Raw genomic sequence first — 18,935 nt, 5'->3', positions numbered from 1 at the left:
GTCGCAAAATGGCGGACTAGTCATATTTGTTTGCCTGCCCGTTGTTTGCCAAATGAAAATATTTCACTTTTTTCTTCCAATTTTTGCTTCTTCACCTTTTTGCCATGGGATTAGCAATGTCGCTGTGTGCGTGACTTTTGTAGTCCTATATCTTCCATCTTTTTTTTTTGTTAGCATAAGTGAGGTTACGTTTGGTGAATGTCACACCGGGATTTCGTTCGTGTGCGTGTCGGAAAACCATTGACGGACGGAAAGGGGGAAGAAAAGCGATCAGCAAAAGCAGGCAACCAGAAGCATGTTCCGAGGGTGTGTTTTGCCCTCCCCTCCTGTCCTCAACGGCAGTAGACTCTGCCGACAGATTTCGAGAAGATGGTCGTCCAACGTCGCGACGGTCACGCAAAAGCTCATCGACGAAAGCGATGAAACGGATCTATTTATACCCTTACTTAGTAACACTAGGGGCACGCGGCACCGTGCAATACATTTAACCCATCGGTATCGCTCTTCTCGCTCGGGCGTCATTTTTCGTTGGTCGTGTGGACGAATTTTAAGCCTAGTTTCGTCTCGCCATCGTCTTATGCGCCGCTTTCCTGCGATTTTTTTTGTTGGTTTCTGTGCGGTTAGGGAACCCGATTGTGTGTGAACCACGGCCCTGACTGCGAATCGCATTCTCACAAGAGCTGGCACTTAAACGAAATACGACTTGGTCGTAAATTTCTCCGACTGTCACTAGGACTTCTGCTGCTGGAACGTATTCAAAAGGTGGAGAAGGTGTGTGTGTGTGTGCTGCGGATAAAACGACATATTTAATCGATCATGTTAAAGATGTTTTTTTTATATCTTCCGTCTACAAAACCAAAACTGCACAAGGAGTGAAAGAAACGAAACAAGCTAATTTGTTCACCGGAATCGATCTTCAATAAATTGTGAAATGTGCTTTGCGCAACGGTTGACAGATTTTGAAAAGCGGTCATAATTAGTTTGTCCTTGCTAGTAGACGGCAGATGCATCATGTACAGTACAGGGAGGAGAGAAAGAGAGAGAGAGGAAAAAATTCCATTCTTCATCGATCGAGAAAAATGTGAGCTCGTCGGTGAATTCGGATATGACAAAGTGAAATTAATATATGCAATGGGCACTGCTTGCATATCAAAGCGAATCGGGAAAGTTAAAATGGAAATATCCCTTGAAGGTTGATTGGGTCACCGCTAAAAAAGGAAGTGGAATTGATTTTTGTTGTAAATAACAGTTTACAAAAAAATATGAATAATAGTGAAGTGATAAAATAAGTTATAAAAAATGTGGAAAAATGGAACATAAAAGCAATATAAAAGTCGAAGATATTTAGTGAACAATATGAACGGCCATTAACAAGTGCAACATGTTAAAAAACTTTTGTAGTGAAAAAAATTGCTGATTAAATTTAAAAAAGAATTATATTGTGAGCTCAACGAATTTTTCTTTATATTAAATAAATTTTACCTTTTTCATTCCCTTTCAGTTTTTAGTACTAGGATAACATTGCCCTCGCAAAAGGCAGTTTGTACAGTAGTTTTTTTTTATACATAACGTCCTATTTCCGTGTGTACCGCGGGGTGTGCGTGTATTTATGAAACAGAAAACACACGCTGTAGTGTTTCACCGTCGCCGAAAATCTCGGGTGAAAGTTTCAATTTAAGTTAAGCCCACAGCACAGCCCAAAACAACCGCAACAATTATAGCGGTAAACCCGGAACGGTTCCTCACGCTCCCCCAAAAAAAAAACAACCAGCTGGAAACCGTACCATTAGACTGCTTTCCCGCACAGGACATAGGACACAGAGAAAAAAGGGAGAGAGATAAAAAAGAGGATAAAACAAAATAAAATCTGCGCTTCCTGTTTGTCCGCGTGTTTGAATGTGTATGTGATTGTATGTGAGTGATTTAACGATTAGCAACAAAATAGTGGCACAGCGTACAAAATGGTGATAGGCGAGCAGGTGGAAGGCGGCGAGGCGATGCCTCCGTCGCCGCAACAGTTCCCTCCACAGAAGGCAACGATAGAGAACATTATGAGCGGCATAGAGAATACCGGTGCGGTGAAGATGAACAATCATAGGAAAAAACTTCGTCAAAGGTTAGTTCGGGGGAAACAGCACAAAAAAAACTAGACCTCAACAACGCTTCCCTGAATTGGGAACTAATTCTCGGAATGCGTTGTTTTATTTGTCCCTGCTTACATTTCCATCTTCTATCTTCCATAGATTTGACATAATAAAAAAGCTCGGCCAAGGCACATACGGCAAGGTGCAGCTCGGTATCAACAAGGAAACTGGTCAGGAGGTAGCCATCAAAACGATCAAGAAGAGCAAAATAGAAACGGAAGCTGATCTCATTCGGATACGGCGCGAGGTACAGATTATGAGCTCCGTCCAGCATCCCAACATAATACACATTTACGAAGGTACGTTGCATCTGCACACCTGTGCGCGGTACAAGCCACCATGCGCCTCCATCATATAATGGAAATAGGATTTTTTTTTCGTTGGTGTTTGTCTGCTCGATATTATAGTCACCTGGTGTGTGCGCGTTGGCACAGTATAAGCCCGGCAGCCTTGCGGCAAATTATAGCAGAAGGAAATGGAATTAATTTTACCAGGCTTCGCCGGTACGGAGCTAGGCGACACCGAATGGCCTAGCTGTGATTAGTAGAGATAACGAGAGATTGGTTGGATTTTGGAATGTTTCACCGACGGCCAATTCATTTTGGTTGTTATATAAGGCTTTAGTTTGATTAAAAGATTGTATGGTGATGGATTTTTTTTTTGGTGGGACAATTTTCGATATAATGAAAATGGGCAGATACGCTAAATGGAAGTCTTTTCAGACTCATGAATTCTTTATGAACTGGATGAAAATGACTGTATCTCTATTATGAAGATTTTCGAAAGATATCTATGAATACTAAGTATGATTTGCAGTATTCATATTAATTTAGCTGTATGAAGGTCATATTGTAGAAAAACTGGAATTCTTGATGATTTATCCAACTATTTACGAATAGCATCAGTTACTGTCGTCTATCAAGACTAAATTTATTTACATATTTGTTTACCCTTTGCACGCATTAATCAATGTTTTCTTTCGATTCCATTCCATCCAGTATTTGAAAACCGCGAAAAAATGGTACTAGTCATGGAGTTTGCGGCCGGTGGCGAGCTGTACGATTATCTGTCCGAACGGAAGGTGCTAGCGGAGGAGGAAGCCCGACGGATCTTTCGCCAGGTATCGACCGCCATCTACTACTGTCACAAGCACAAAATTTGCCATCGCGATCTGAAGCTCGAGAACATTCTGCTGGACGAGAACGGTAATGCAAAGATTGCCGACTTCGGTCTGTCGAACGTGTTCGATGAGCAGCGCCTGTTGGCCACCTTTTGTGGTTCGCCCCTGTACGCGTCGCCTGAAATTGTCAAGGGTACGCCCTACCAAGGTCCGGAGGTTGACTGCTGGTCGTTGGGTGTGCTGCTTTACACGCTAGTCTACGGAGCGATGCCGTTCGATGGGGCCAACTTTAAGCGGTTGGTGAAACAGATCAGTCAGGGTGATTACTTTGAGCCGAAGAAACCGTCCCGTGCTTCGCCGCTCATACGCGAGATGCTAACCGTGTGTCCGTCGCACCGTGCCAACATTGAGCAGATTTGCAACCACTGGTGGGTGAACGAAGGGTACGAGGAATCGTGCCTGGATCTGGCGGAGGAGCTCGCCAATCAAACGCCTGTCCGGTTGGATGTGCTACTATCGCTTGCACCACCGTCGGTAACGGCCGATCAGCTGCTGGTGGGCAATGGGCAGGAAGATGCCAAGGCAAAGGATCGCATCCAGCGAAGCCACTCGATGGGTTCGATCGTTGACATGGGAGGTACTGAGGCGGAACGGCGTATTCTGGACATGGTGGCGGCCGGCGGCGAAGCGGCTTTAATGCCATCGCCAACGCGAACCATCACACCGGCGGAAGCGGCCGCTGGCAGTCCGGCACAGACGAAGCGCAAACTTGAAACGACAGTGTCAACCGAAAACGCTACCGGTGCGGTTAAGAAGAAGGACAAAGCGGACCCACCGTCACCGGCACAGCCTCGCATACCGGAAGACATGGACGTGGAGGAGACGGCCGTGGTGGCGAAGCCATCGGAAGAAGAGCAGAAAAGTGCGGACGAACCGAAACAACAATCCACTCAGGAAGATAAACCCACCGAGCCGTCGACGAAACCGGGCGAAACAAACAAATTCGAAGCACAGGAAGTACTGGAAGATTTGCAAAATCTTGAAAATATGTGTGACGAACTCCTCCTAGAAGCGGCGGCTCAACCACAAGCACAATCAACGGAGAATAGTAGCACTGTCGGGAAGGGACAATCGGAAACGGTGGCAGCTAGTAATGGTGCTGCTTTCTCACCACCAACACCGGACACACCACCCAAAACCGTATCAGGCGTACGAGCGAAGTTGGAAAAATTGGAAAAGGGCGATACGGATCAGAAACCGATCGTACCTACGACGGCCATACCTGCCGTGCGGAAGATTTTCGGCAAGAACAAAACAACCGATCTCACGTCCGCTATCAACGAGGTCAACTCGCGAAAGGGTGGTGATGAAAATCAACCAACCTCGGGTACCGCACACCGTTCCGCTAGCAGTGTCGAGCGGAAGAATAGTTTACCGGACGAGAGCCTAGCACGGACGGCCGAACGGCGCAAGTCACGCATCCTCGAGACGGCGGAAAAGTTCCAGAACCTGAACCAGCAGGCGGGCAATGGTGAAAAGTTTAAGAAGTTTGTGTTGCCGGGCGGTGGCGTACCGACCGTGGGCAACTACAAGAAAGAGTTCGAACGCAAGACTGGCCTGTCCACGTCGTCGACTTTCACGAAATCACCGGCCCCGCAGACGGCTACTCTGGAGCAACGGAAACGTTACGATGAGCAGGAACAGGAAGAGTGCGCATCCACACCGGGAACACCGCCCGCTTTCGTTGGTTCAGCCAAGAATCTGGCTGGCTTCCAGCAACAGCAAACGTACGATGAACTGTCTGTGGCGACCAAATCGGACGATGAGGTGAAGGAAAGCGATTCGAAAAGTTCGGTCGGCAGTTTTTCGCTCGAGGATGCCCGCCGTTCGATGGAGAACTCGATTGCGATGCTAAATCGGGTGAAAACGACTGATTCGAGCGCACCGTCAACGCCGACCTCGATCGATCAGCTGTGTGCCCGCACCGAGAGCGTCTCGATGATGGAGGACCACGAACGGGAACGGAAGCTGAAGAATGCTCGCGAGATCATCGGCAATGCGATACCGATCGGGCGGCTACGCAAACCACCGATGCCGTTCGGTGCGAATGGACGCTCGACCACCGGTACACTTGGTATCAACAAACCGTACCGGATGGGTTCGGAAACACCCGAACCACGTTGCGACACAATGTCCATCCCGAGAAGTACGTATATGGGCAGCGTAACACTTTGGTGTTTGAAGACTTTTCAATATCGACGAATTTTAATTAATGTGTTGACGTTGTCTATTCCGCAGAGGTATCCATCGGAAGCATCCCCACGCCACCGAAGGATGAAACGAAAACTTCGCACGCTGAAATCACACTCAAATCGGCCACTCTACCACGGCGAAAGCTATCCAAGCCGCTGGAACTACAGGGAGATCCGCAAATGAAGGTAAAATGCGGCTGCTTTTTGCCGTCTTCGCTTCCCTACTAACGTAATTGTTGTTCTGTGGTTTTTAGGCGGATCAGCAGCGTATGCAACAACCGCCACCCCAGCCCGCCTTCCCTCCGATGCGTTTCTCGACGGAGATCCAGCATCAGATGCCGGATCTACGCAGCGCACCGATCGGTCGCGATCATCCGCCCGCCTTTGCTCCGATGGCCCATCAGCATCAACAGCATCTGCACCATCGGGCAAACAGCCTGGAACCACAGGGCAAAGAGCAAGCAGGACCTTTTGCAGGACCACAAAAACCTCCCACATATCAGCGAACGGTATCCGGTGCGTACGGTGCTGGGCCGTACGGTCCATCACCGGTTGGTGGACAGGCTGGTCGGGGATCGCTATCGCGCCAGTCGACGAACGAGTCGAACGATTCGGACAACACCATCTCGCAGGGACCGATATCGACGAACGCGTCCGGCATGATGTCCGGTACGGTCAGTACCAGCGGTAGCACTACGATGCCGATCAAGAAGAGCCCGCGGGAGTACATTATACCGATCGCGGTCGAGGGTGGTGGTATTGTGACACCGCGCGCCAACAGTCTGGAACCGTCTGAATCGAATGCGTCTTCCGGTGTGTCCGGTGCTGCCGGGTTCGGTATGAAACCGCGCCTTGGCAGACCGCGTCGTCTAGGGTGAGTTGCGGTGTATCTTGGATTGTTGTGATAGGGAACTCAAAATTGAGGGAGCAGATCCACAGTCAACCTAGAGTTCAGAGTCACTCCTAAGTTCACAGGTTGATCTGGAGCTGATTCGAGTTTCGAAGTTGATCCGGAGTTGATCCAGAATCAGCTTCAAAGATTCCCAAAGGTCCTGATCAATTCGAGTCTGGTTGGATAAGGATTCCTTGAATTTGGATAGCTAATAGTGATCGAAGCAAGAAACAAACATAACTTCTTTTTCCAATATCCGGTGCAGCTCTCTCCTGGCGGAGAATGATGGTGAGGCGGGTGATGTAACGTCCTTCCCACGACTGAACAGACATACCTCGCTGGGACGTGAGAGCGATTCTGAGGAACCGAAATTCCACATGATGCATCGTCTCAGGTGAGAATGGCATTGCGGGTTTTTTGTTGGAACTTTAAAAAAGTTGGTGCTTAAACAATACACTCTCACCTACTACAGGAGCACACGACCATCGAAACGTGGTACGGCAGACCCGAACGAATCGGCCAGTTCGGGCGAAGAGGACGATGACGATGGTTTCGAAATACTGACCGCGGAAAATCTTTTCTCAACGCTTCTGTCTCGGGTAAGAAATCCAGATGGCCATTACCACTAGGGGATGATTTGTGAAATTTATGGTTTGTCTATTTTTCTTCAGGTACGTGCACTTACTAACCGTTTAAATGTGAACGACGTCAACTCAACGCGGTTCCCGGCGTCGCGCTTTATGAACAATCTGCGCCAAACGCAGGCACCGTTCTGGCATCATCAGGATCCCTTCGGAAGGTAGGTGTTCGTGTTGTGTTAATTGTTGTACTATTGTTTACTAAAGACGAACAAAAGAAGGAATGAAGAAAGGTTTGGAGGAAATGAAAAATATTATTTTAAACACTCGTAGCTAAACTCCTCTAAACAGAGTACATAAAAGTGAAGCAAAGGTTTGTGCATATGTTAACTGTTGTCCGTTTAACTAAGATTTCTGTTTTTTTAAGTTGTGTTAAAATTTTAATCATCTCTCTTTGGTTTCTACAATTTTTGTAAAAAGTGAAGCGTACAAAAACAAATAAAAATTCATTCTTTCATTTAACGCCATCGTCGAAGAAATGTTTACATGAGCTGTCCCTTTTTTGTTACCATAACGAAACAGTGTTATGTGCCAAAAAGATAACATTACTATTTTACTAATCTTGCGTCCGTTTTCCTTCTTCTCGGCAACGACATCAACAGGAACCTTACCGAGGGTAGCAACGCTGCCAATGCCTGGCGCCACAGCATGTCGCGAGACTTGAGCACGGACATCGATTCAATGTTTTCGCGTAGCGGAGCCACACTTCCAAGAGGTGAATATCGTAGCTTTTTTAAGTAGGTGTCATTAGACATACGTTTTACAATTGCTACCTATCGCTGTTTTTTTTTTTTTTGTTAAACTTGTTCGAGCTCCGATTTAATCAGTCAACGGAGTTTCCCGCCATTCGTTCACTTAGTGATAGTTTTTCGTTTACGATCGTTCGTCACATATCACTTTTATCACACACGTTTTTTGATTGCCTTTTTTTCTATTGTTTACTTTTTTATTACCAAACTTTACGCGTTTTTTTGCCCCTACGTTTTGCACCAAAACTTTTGCACCACTGTTAACTTCATCAAGGTCAAGAAGCGAAGAATCGCAGATATTTACTTTAAAGCTAACGGTTATCGATTTCCGGTTTAGTATAGGGAAACAGCCTGTTGAAAAAACACACACTTATACCATCAAAGCGATCAACATAAGCAGGAGTCTGATCGGTTTTTAAATTAACTTACTTTTTTTTTGTTTTTAGTCTTTAAGGGGTTTGTGTTTGTGATTTTTCTTTTTAGTTTTGCTTAAATTATCTCAATTCCGTACGGTGAAAAAAAATTAATTTGTTTTGTCCAAGATTTTCACTGTAAACACTTTTAATGAAGAATTAAGGGAGAGGTAGAGAGAGAGAATAAAAGAAAGAGGAAATAGGAACACATGCGAACGAAATAATAAAACGAATGGATGAGGGTGACTAGAAGCAATGGAAAAAATAATCATTCATCCATCTGCCGAGTTTAAAATGTGTGATCGCTTATACTACATGTTCGTTTCTTTTTTTTAAGCGTTCAAGAATTAACCGTTTTCCTAGCGTTCCTAGCTTAATGACTGTTGATGTTTATTATTGATTATACATTTATAAACCACAATTCATGACTAGTATCGACTGCGAACATGATCGAAAGGTAGATATTTCTTTTTCTTCCTCTATTATATACTTATAATCACCCAGACGGTTGCTACCGTTATTTTGCTATTACTACAAACTACTATTAACTACTTCACTTCATACACAAAGCAAAGCGAAACAAAACATCATAAAAAAATAATAATAACGGTCACCAAAAAAAGATGAAAACCAGTGGCATGCATACAGGTGTGCTGCACTCTTTCCCTGCCTTTGCAACGGTAAACAATGAACATTGTGGAAACACTATTACAATAGATGGTATACAATATTTTTTTGTTTTTTGGATTGGTGGTTGTAGCCTTGTAGAAGTGTTTCTTGTTTTGTTTTTTGGGTATTTTATACTATGGTCGTGTTTTTTAAAAAGATATTTTCAACTCGTTTTTTTTTGTTTGCGTACTCACTAAACTGAACACAAGACAAAATGGAAAAGAAAAATGTTCCAACTCCCAATCGGTAATGAGCGATTTAAAAGTTAGTGAAATAATTTGAAAAAAAAACAATACATCACCCATTCATATGAATATATGAAAAAAAAAACAAAGAAAATATTATTGCAAAGCATAATAAACGAAAGGTGAAACAAATCAGAACGAGGAAAAAACACAGGGTGCTGATGGATAATAAGATAGATCACTATAAGTTGTACAATAAAGTACATAAATTGATACAGCGAAGCTATTATCGAACGGAATGATGCTATACTGTCAATCAAATAAAGTAATGATGATTCTTTAATAAAAAAAAGCAACAATATGTTCTTATGTTGAATTATTCTTATTGCTATACGTTAGTTAGTTACACCAATTGTTCCTTCCACGCTAGCTCGTTCCATTCCCAAGTTTGACTTTCTTCTCTATTATTTCCGTTTGCCAAATTGTCAATCTAAAATATTTGTTTAGTGTTCCTCTCACGCTCTAATAGTGATCCTTTTGTGCTACGTAGATAATTTTTGATGTAAAATGAAAAAGATTTTTTTTTTTCATATATCATACTATTTATTACTGTACGGTTATGAAACGGTATTACTATTACTATAAATTCATCAATTGCATAATAGCATCAGGTTACATATCGATCGGTTGTGGTGGAAACATTGTTCTTTTACATTTTACTAGCGTTCATAATGCCGCCAGTGCAGCAAGGACGATGGTTAAAGTTGGCAGACAAATACATGTGTAAATGAAATACAAAACTCATCCCAAAAATACCCTACCCTAGCAGAGAGAATGAGAGGTTAACTAAAGAAATATTTTTGATTGTATGTATGCTAAGCGTTCCTTCCGAAAAAAAAAACAAAAAAAAATCTTACAAACGAAAATCCGAATATACTACTCTGTCAAACTTTAACCATCTGTCAACATAATTCTATGCGTGAGTGTATGTGTGCGTGTGTTTGTTAAATGTGTAGTTTAGTATGCTTTACTAGTGTCTGTTTATGTATCTTTGCATTGCAAGCTAATTCATCAACCCATTTTGCAATGTATGCGTACGATCACCAATCGTAATGCGCAAAATTATAATTCCAAAGTTTTGGTTTTTGATAGTTAAGATAAGGGAAAAAACAACATGTTTCATACTGTTTCTAATCGTTGTTACCTTGTTGGTATTTGTGGCACAAATTACGATCAAATAAATGCGTAACTGTAACTAATTTGTCTTGTTATAAAAGATAAATAATTCCAAATCATTTTCCTGCCAGTAGTTGACTTATAACAAAACAAGGAATATAAATGTGCAAAAATTCAAAGTGACTATACAGCAGAACTAGACAAAGATAAAACTACGTACAATCTAATACGAAACAAAAGAAATTTGGTAAACATATAGTAACTGTGCTAAAAGTAAACCCGTAGAGCTTAATCAAACCACAATTCTCATACCATGGCATACAAAAACGAAGAAACCTTGCTGCTATACACAAAAAAAGAAAGTAATATCCCTGCAACACGTGTGCGTACTCGCAATTTATGTTTTCATTATAACCCATCGTGACACACTCCACCTTCATGTCATCCTATCATACTTCCACCCACCCGCGGAGAGAGCATGGCGTCACAACTTCCCACAATACATGTCACACACTGTTCCGTTTCTTTCATTTATAAGTTTAGTGTATTGTTTTACGTTGCAAACACTGCTGTGCGCCATAGCAAAACAAAAAATAAACACGTTTCACTTACGTTTCCGTATTCTGTTTTCTACTACTACCACAACTACTATCCATCCCGTGCTCATGGTTGCGTGTTATTCTTTTTTTTATGTGATTGCAGTGGGTTTCCGCGTTACGTTATCTCATGTTCCCAAATCCGGTGCGAGTAGTAGTTCACACACAGTCACTACTTCGCCGTCAAACCTAGCTACTTCTAGCACAACTTCAACAACTACGACTACTTCCAACACTACAAACAACAACTGAACAACAGCAACTGAAGCGCAATTATCAACAACAGCAGCAGCCCAGCAGAAGGATTAATTATCACAAAATGAGAAACAAAACAAAAAAGTTGACAAACTCTAAGAAAATTAATTAGAAGTTATAACGTATTTTGAACCGTTGGCGTGGAAATGATAGAGACAAAGATTGTAGCAAACACTAGCACACATACCTAACTCATGTACCTATTTGATGCCTTTTGCCGCACTAACAACGCTGACCAAAACTGCTAAAATTACCAAAAAAAAACGAGCAGTGTTTGAATCGTTAAATAAAGTGTTAGAATGATATTAGTAAACAATTGAAACAATAGTAATTTGCTGGCCTATTGACCTTTACATAGCAATATAACATACTAAAAGTATAAACAATATAAAAATTTACAATAGGAAAAATACCAAAACAACCTCAGAATTTAAATTCTGCTATTGATGCTTTGCATGCCATAAAATTTCCCTTATTTTATCTTAAAATAAACACATACGAAACTTTTACTTAACTTTACTCTACAAGTTATGTTCTAAACACAATAAACATATAAAAACGCTCCGCTTCTATTACCAATTCATAATCAACACAAGTGTTTTACTCACCTCTTCTAATCTATCAGTGATACAACCAAGCAAATCACGTTGAACGAGATAAGTAATACACTTGCATATAGAAATTGGGATAGTAAATATAGACCGTCAAAAACCAAAACGACCAAAAAGCTTAACGAAACCATTAGCAAAACGTGTTGAGTTGTGATGAAAATATATAGCAGCATGGCGCTAACTAGCTTGGCATCCGTTATCTATTGTTCGTTTTATATTGTAGTTTCAAATAAAAAAAAATCATAAGAAAAAGTTATTGCAAATTTCCCTTCGCTTGTGAGTGTGAAAAAAATGGACAAAAAACAAAGTCAATAGACCTATTATGTTGTAGAGAAGTATTGTTTATTGCAGCATTTGCATTAGTAACTATACAAGACAACCCGATGGTGAATAAATAAATGAAAAACGTACATAAAAGTTTTATTTTTTTATTAAAAAACCAAACATCGCGATTACGATCGAAACAATCGTACAATAGATATAAAACGAAGAGAGAAAACAACAAACAATTTCTTACTTTTCGCGTTACAATATTGACCCTATTGCCTAACCTACGTTATCTGCATGTTTTGTTCACGTTTGAAGTGTTAGATAATTTGTCAATTGCTTAGTATCCGTACACAATCGGCACCGTGTTGTTGTTGTTAAGCATGGTTAAAAGCTAAACAGTATCCCTTCAGTGACACGGAGGGCGGAAGTTGTCGACACAAGCGCAAAGATAAGGTACGTATGGACATTGACGATGATCTCCAAGAACCGTACAACCGGTATCGACATATTTGATCACCATTTCCTCAAGATCATGGCCATATTCTTCATCAACTGCATTCATACCAGCTACACCATTGTCTGCCTTTCCCTTCCTTCCTTCATCAACACTGGTGGTCCGTAATGTTCCCATACTCCCAGTACATGAACATTGTCATCCATCGGTTGCTGCTGTGGTGAGACCAAATTTGAACCTGTGCTCCAAATCGATTTCTTTGTTTTAACTAAACACAACACCAAACACAAACGAAACGGTCAAATAATAAGTTTGAAAATTTGAAACATTCTGTCTGTTTGCAAAATTTTGTACTTCCCAATACGTGCCGAACTGTATTCGTTTTTTCTTTCTCTTTTCTCTCTCTCTCTCTCTCTCTCTCTCTCTCTTTTCTCTCTCTCTTTCTTAACTCACCGATGCTCGTTAATCCTGGTTAATAATTGCCGAACCGGTGTTTCCCCGCCCTTCCTTCATCTCATTCCCGCTCCTGTGTTCACACTACTTCCATCTCTTCCAGGCGCTAGACTCAGAACACAAAGTAATCATGTAACGAATAGTAATAACAACAGCAACCAAAACCACTACCATCACCATCATCAGCAACCGCCACCAGTGCCACCAAACAGCAGCAGCAACAGCATTCGTAGTAGTTATAACAATAGATATAGCTATCATCAACCCGCATCTAACCATGCCCCCAACTCCACCTCCTCCTTCTACAAGGATCTGGCATCCTTGGCCGCGTACGGCAATGGCGTCGGTAGCAGCGACAGTAGAGACGTCAGCACGTCCAGCGCACCTAGTAGTGGCGTTGGTGGCGGTGGTATTGGAAGTAATGACGAGGAGAGCAGCGTATCTAGTACACTCAGTACCACGAACGGGAATGGCTACCGGCATCAGCTGCCAGCAAGGGGCGATTCTGGCGAACCTGACCTAGCGACGATGGTGACGACAATGACGACAATGACGACGACGGCGACGGATAGTGGATCGATGGAGGAAAACCTGGATCTACGCGATCTCGATCTGTCACAGTTACGATTGTCGAAGCGTGATCTGGAAACGCTGTCCAGCATTACGCCCGCTCTTTCCCAGCGTGTGCAGGAGCAGTTGCTGGCACAGCTTCCACCGCAACAGGCCCGCAAACTCTCTCGCACACTTTCGATGCAGAACGGTGCAGGTGCTGGAACGTCACAAACAGGGACGGTAGCAAACCAGCGCCTGTATCGTAGAAGTTATAGCAACAGTTCGGGTAATCGATCACTGGACGCGACGGCCGAGTATGGTACGGCTGGCAACGGCTGGACACCGACAGGTGGCAGTGAGCTGCGTCGCAGAGGTGGCAGTCAACCTCGGGACATCCTTTCACCACCACCGGCCTACCAAACACCAGCACCACTGTACGAGAAATACGCTCCGTACGGTACGAGCATTCCAACGGCCAACAGTACTGGTGATTCATCCGGTATGTCTGCGTTTTTGCGCGAGTACGACAACGCGCGGAAGGCGCTCTCACCACACACAACACTCTCCACGGGTACACGTGCACTGGGCGTCAGTACAAGCACTACAGCAGCAACACCATTACGTTACACCAGCAGTACGATAGCGGGCGATCCAACCGTCCCGACCTCTACCAAACGACTGTCCCGTTTTCTACGGCCAGACTTTTTCGATCCGCCGAAAGAGATGGCCGCGATCGAAAAGGATGGTTCTTCGGAACGGAGCTCACCATACGGTTCCGGTGGGGTCACGTTGCGCGAAGGCGCCACCGGTAGGCAACAGCGACGGGAAAAGCTAGCCAACGATACGATCACTGATCGGTTAAGCTATTTCCTGGAGAAGTATGGCAAACCGGACGATGAAACAGCACCGATCGGTGATCGCGATCGTGCCAGGCGTAGCGTTTCCCGAACGCGTGAAATCTTCGACGAGGGTGTAAAGCAATCGGAACAACAACAACAGTATCGAACACCAGCGGAGACATTGTCGATGCTGCAGGAACAGCTGCAGGATCTTACTAACATGACCTCCCTGGCTGCAGGCAATCAGATGTCGAAACTGCTACGAGGAGATGAAACACCTGTAGTACAATCAGTAATGGCTGAATGTCAACTAGCAGGATGTACTGAGTGTGAAGGAAAACAAGAAGACAACACCGTCCAGACCGCTAATACTACCGCAACTGAAAGTAAAGAAGATACTACTTCAGCACCAGCAACCGGTGTAGGAGGATCACAACCGGTGAAGAAAATTGTAAAGGTTAAAAAGGTAAAGGTAGTGAAGAAGGTTGCGGCAGGTACTGACTCTGCCGTAACAGACAAAACAGTGGCAGGTGACGATACTACTACCGCACCCACAGTAACAGTTGTTAAGAAGGTAAAAAAACTAGACACAGTTTCATCAGACGCTAAGGATGGTTCGGGTACGATCGTGCCGAACGCTGCTATCAAGAAAGAATCGAAACTTATGCGTCCAAAATCGTATCCGTACAAAGAGACGGTACAGGATGGCGCTAAGTTGTCCGTAGCTGGTGACATTGAGCTTGAAACGAACGTGAAAGCAACTGCTGCTACTACAAAAGAACCATCTCCAGAGGTACAATCGAATGGGTCACCGTCGACGGCTGTTGTCAATAATGGTACAGGTGTTAGCGTTGTTCCCAATGCGGTCAGTAAAATAGCGCGTCCGAAGAGTTTTCCGTCATCTAAACTAACGCCACCGAAAGAACTGAAACTGCTAAAATCACCAGCCAGCGAAAGCGAGCCCCTAGATGCCGCTGTTCCAAAAGTAGCTGCAAAAGTCGAACCAACCAATGATATTCCTACAACCCCGGTGTCAGAATCAGCTGCAAATGGTACATCGGCAGCATCCACCACAAGTCCACCGAAGAAGGTGAAGAAAGTCATTCGCATCGTTAAAAAGGTCACCAAAACAACGGACTCTAATGGGAAGGTAGTTGTTACCACTACCACTATGCCCATTGATGGAGGTCAGGTGAAAACTTTCAAAGAGTCGTCGACTAAAACGGTCACGATCAAGGAACAGCCTAGTGTGCAGACGAAGGAAGGAACCGTGGACCCAGTGTCAGAAAAGCAAACCACGAGTAAGGAGAAATCGAAGTCACCCGAAAAGAAACCTAAGCAGGGCTTTCTGGCCAGCATCGGGCAGAGGTTTGAGAAGTTCCGTGACACTAGCAGAAGTAGCAAAGAAAAGAAAGCAGCGGCAGCAGCAGCAGCAGCAGCAGCTACTACTGCTACTACCACATCGGTGACGCTCAACGAGTCTCTCCCAGACACAGCCGTACCTGCTATGCTTCCCGGATCGGCACAGGTCGTTGATGGTGTGACACCGGACGTACTGATAGGGAAACCATCGGAAGCAGCTACCTTGAAGAAGGATAAAAAGAAGAGCGGCAAAACGATCGCCAAACCAAACCAATCGCTCGGTGACAAGGGACCTGCAGATGAACCCATCGCCAAGACTGCGAGCTCAACGGTAGGACGCAAATCGCGGATCGACACGGTCATAAGGAATCTGCGCGAGTTGTCCACGGGGCCAAAGTTGCCAGAGTTGACCGAATCGAAGCTGATCAAGCGTGCCGTCAGTGTGGAGGAGATGCCGGGCACATTCAATCGCTGCGGCGTCACCAAGGTACTGGGGCTATTCAAAAAAATAGAAAAAGATTCACGCAATAACGTTCATCACCGTCTTCTTAATACCAAGTCATCTAGCCACATCATGGTAAGCGGCCGGACGGCGGAAGAAGGGATGCAGGCTCCGATGCCCGACCTGATGCAGCCCGTTCCGGTAGAGTTTGGCCGTGGGCGGAACATTGATTCGCTGCTACCGGGTCCACGCAAGAAGGTGTACGGTGGAGCAAGAAGTGATACTGTCCTGCCGCTCCACCATCCGATAGACTCTCTGCTCTCGAACGGTGTGGACGGTGGTGACTATGAGCAGCGTAAGTTTAAGGTGGTTTCGGGTGCGTGCCAGTCGCAGATACCGGTCAAGTATGGCTGTCCCGGTTGCGAGACGGGTAACACCGGAACCACCGGAAGCAGTAGCAGCAATAGCACCGGCACAGGCAACAGTAATGGAGTACACATCGGAAGCCATGGCCAGAACATGCCCGATGGTTTTAGTAGTGGGGCGAGTACGCAAACTGCCGCCGAGACGGCTAGTAGCTCCAACGGTATGCAACGCCCTCCACCGCAAGACACGGACCGGAGGGGTCGTGCCCGTGCCCTAACCATCGATCTGGAGCAGGCCGTACACTCGGCGACGGAAAAGTTGAAGCGCCTGCAGCAGGCCAACGGTATCCATCTCAGTAACATACCGACACAGCAACTACTCCATCACCATAGTAACAACAACTACATCAGCAATCCTAGCAAATCTAGTTTAAGCGCTTGCACTAAGATCCCATCCAGTCACAACACTGCAAATGGCACCACAGCACACACTAGCAGCTCCACACCGGCGGCACATGTTGGTGGAAATAACAACTACAGCTATCCGCCACCATTGCCCGGCGAAATGGCTTCAGCAGGGACGGCAATGTCGCCGGGCGGATATAACAGCATGAGCAACAACAACATCAACAACAACAACAACCCTTCCCATCACTACAGCACACTGACACCGTCGTACGATAGCATTACCAACTACTCCTCTGGTTCACGCAGTAGCCCGTACGACGACAACTCGTCCAGCACGTTCCTCTCGCCATCGGAGGAACGCGAGCTGTACTTCGACAGCTGGTCGGTGTGCTCGGACGAGCTGAACGGGCCCGGTGGCAGCACAGGAGGAGGTCGCCCGCTGAACTCTTCCTGCGTATCGCCGGCGCCCTCATCGTCCGCGTCCCGGCGTCATTCCTCGGTGCGACTACTAACCTCCAACCCACCAATGCACTCTGTCTCCCCAGTAGATCCGGACGCGGAAAGCGTCATCGAACGTATCCGGCGCAAGAGCTACTACACACGCTTCAACGACACGAAGAAACCAGCCAAACGGGCCTCGGCCAGCAATCTCGGTGCGCTCGGTGGCAGCGGCAGTACCGCGGGAATGGGCACATCCACCCACGTGAAGGACACTACCGGTAGCAGCAGTTACGGGTACTACGGTAATGCCGCCGGCAGTGCCGGTACAGTGCGCGAGAAGTCACTATCGCGCGGTGGTTCCTCTTCCTACATTCTGCGCCCGAACAAAGAATCGTCCTACAGTGGAGTCGGTAAGTACGACACGACGACGAGCTATGCTACTCTCGGACGTACATCCGAGCATCCTCATCGTGGCTATGCGACGATGGTGAATCTCACCAAGACAAACCGAAGCGCTGCACGACTGCGCAACAGTAGCCTGGATGTTGTTCCACTGGCAGCATCGGCTGACTATCAACATCATCAACCACACTACCATCACCACCATCACCATCGTCAGCAACAGTCGTTAGGAGCGTCGCTTTCGCGTACCGGATCGCGACTCCTATCTACCGACGATGATCCACTAACCGACGGTATAAACTACACCAATCTCATCAACAACAACAACAACAACAACAACAGTACCAACACCAGTAATCACAAATATACACGCAACACCTACTACGAAAGTACTGCCGTCCCTTCATCGTACGGCACCTACACACCGAGACGTCGCTCGTCATTCGTGGCCGGCGGGTACGGGTCGTCTAATATCGCTTCATCCTCTTCATCGATTGCGCTAGATCTGCTCAAGGACCATCGCGATGGCTCGGCGAGCCACGGTAACCTGGCAAATACGGCTTCTTCCTCCTCCTCCAACACACTGTCCGCGTCGGAGAACTACGGCATCGGTAGCAGTAACAGCAGCAGCACGGCATCGCGCACCATTCGTCCATACGAGACGCGGAGCAGCTCGCTCCTTACTCCAACGGCGTTACGTGAGTCGGGACGTTACAGCGGCCGTTACGATAGTGGCACACTCACCAAGTAAGTTCTAGCGGTAGAGCTAAGTAATTGGAGGTTTGTTAAATGTCTTACTTAATTAATTGTCATTCTCGATATGTCTGGGTTGTCCTTCCGGAGACTTCTCTACCAGTACGATTCTCCCTTTCAAATTGCCACTAACTCACTAAGCAGTTACACATTGCATAACTTTAGTCGATTGGTCATTCCACATAAAATAGTGGTTAAAAGTAATCAATTCGTTCTACTCAATGCTTCCTGGTAGTGTTGTGTATGTTCCAGTCGACATACTGAAAAGGATCTTCTTTATTACTGCACGATTTTTGTACTCGCTTAATTTCTCTTTCGAGCTCTCCAAAAAACTAGTGGCCAAAAATTCAAATTCTACAGCTCTGCTATGTACCATCTGTTTAATCATTTAACACTCGTTGTAAAAAGCTACTGAATTTGCCCACATCTTACGGTTCAGATGTTTCAGGAGTTCCTAATCTTCCTCAATGATCTTTGCCATCTCGTACACACCT

General features: G+C 45.3%; 1 protein-coding gene across 12 annotated transcripts in view; it reads left to right on the top strand.

Moving 5' to 3' along the window:
- LOC125763853 (uncharacterized) overlaps window positions 1-18,935 on the top strand; it is a 36,417-nt gene that overhangs the window by 14,503 nt on the left and 2,979 nt on the right. For 10 of the 12 annotated variants that reach the window (XR_007418411.1, XM_049427476.1, XM_049427474.1 and 7 more), the window contains exons 2-12: window positions 1,502-2,116; window positions 2,244-2,443; window positions 3,143-5,470; window positions 5,563-5,702; window positions 5,771-6,390; window positions 6,674-6,802; window positions 6,881-7,007; window positions 7,080-7,207; window positions 7,649-7,761; window positions 12,981-13,928; window positions 17,394-18,435. Coding sequence is in view for 11 of the 12 variants with exons in the window: in XM_049427476.1 (XP_049283433.1) it covers window positions 1,962-2,116; window positions 2,244-2,443; window positions 3,143-5,470; window positions 5,563-5,702; window positions 5,771-6,390; window positions 6,674-6,802; window positions 6,881-7,007; window positions 7,080-7,207; window positions 7,649-7,761; window positions 12,981-13,928; window positions 17,394-18,435 (5,930 nt within the window). In the remaining variant the exon portion in view is untranslated. The remainder of the gene's footprint in view (window positions 1-1,501; window positions 2,117-2,243; window positions 2,444-3,142; window positions 5,471-5,562; window positions 5,703-5,770; window positions 6,391-6,673; window positions 6,803-6,880; window positions 7,008-7,079; window positions 7,208-7,648; window positions 7,762-12,980; window positions 13,929-17,393; window positions 18,436-18,935) is intronic. The other 2 variants (XM_049427482.1, XM_049427483.1) reach the window with 2 other exon arrangements.

Source organism: Anopheles funestus, chromosome 2RL (genome assembly GCF_943734845.2).
Source record: "Anopheles funestus chromosome 2RL, idAnoFuneDA-416_04, whole genome shotgun sequence".
Taxonomy (NCBI): Eukaryota; Metazoa; Arthropoda; class Insecta; order Diptera; family Culicidae; genus Anopheles; species Anopheles funestus.
This window is presented reverse-complemented; position numbering and strand designations above follow the sequence as displayed.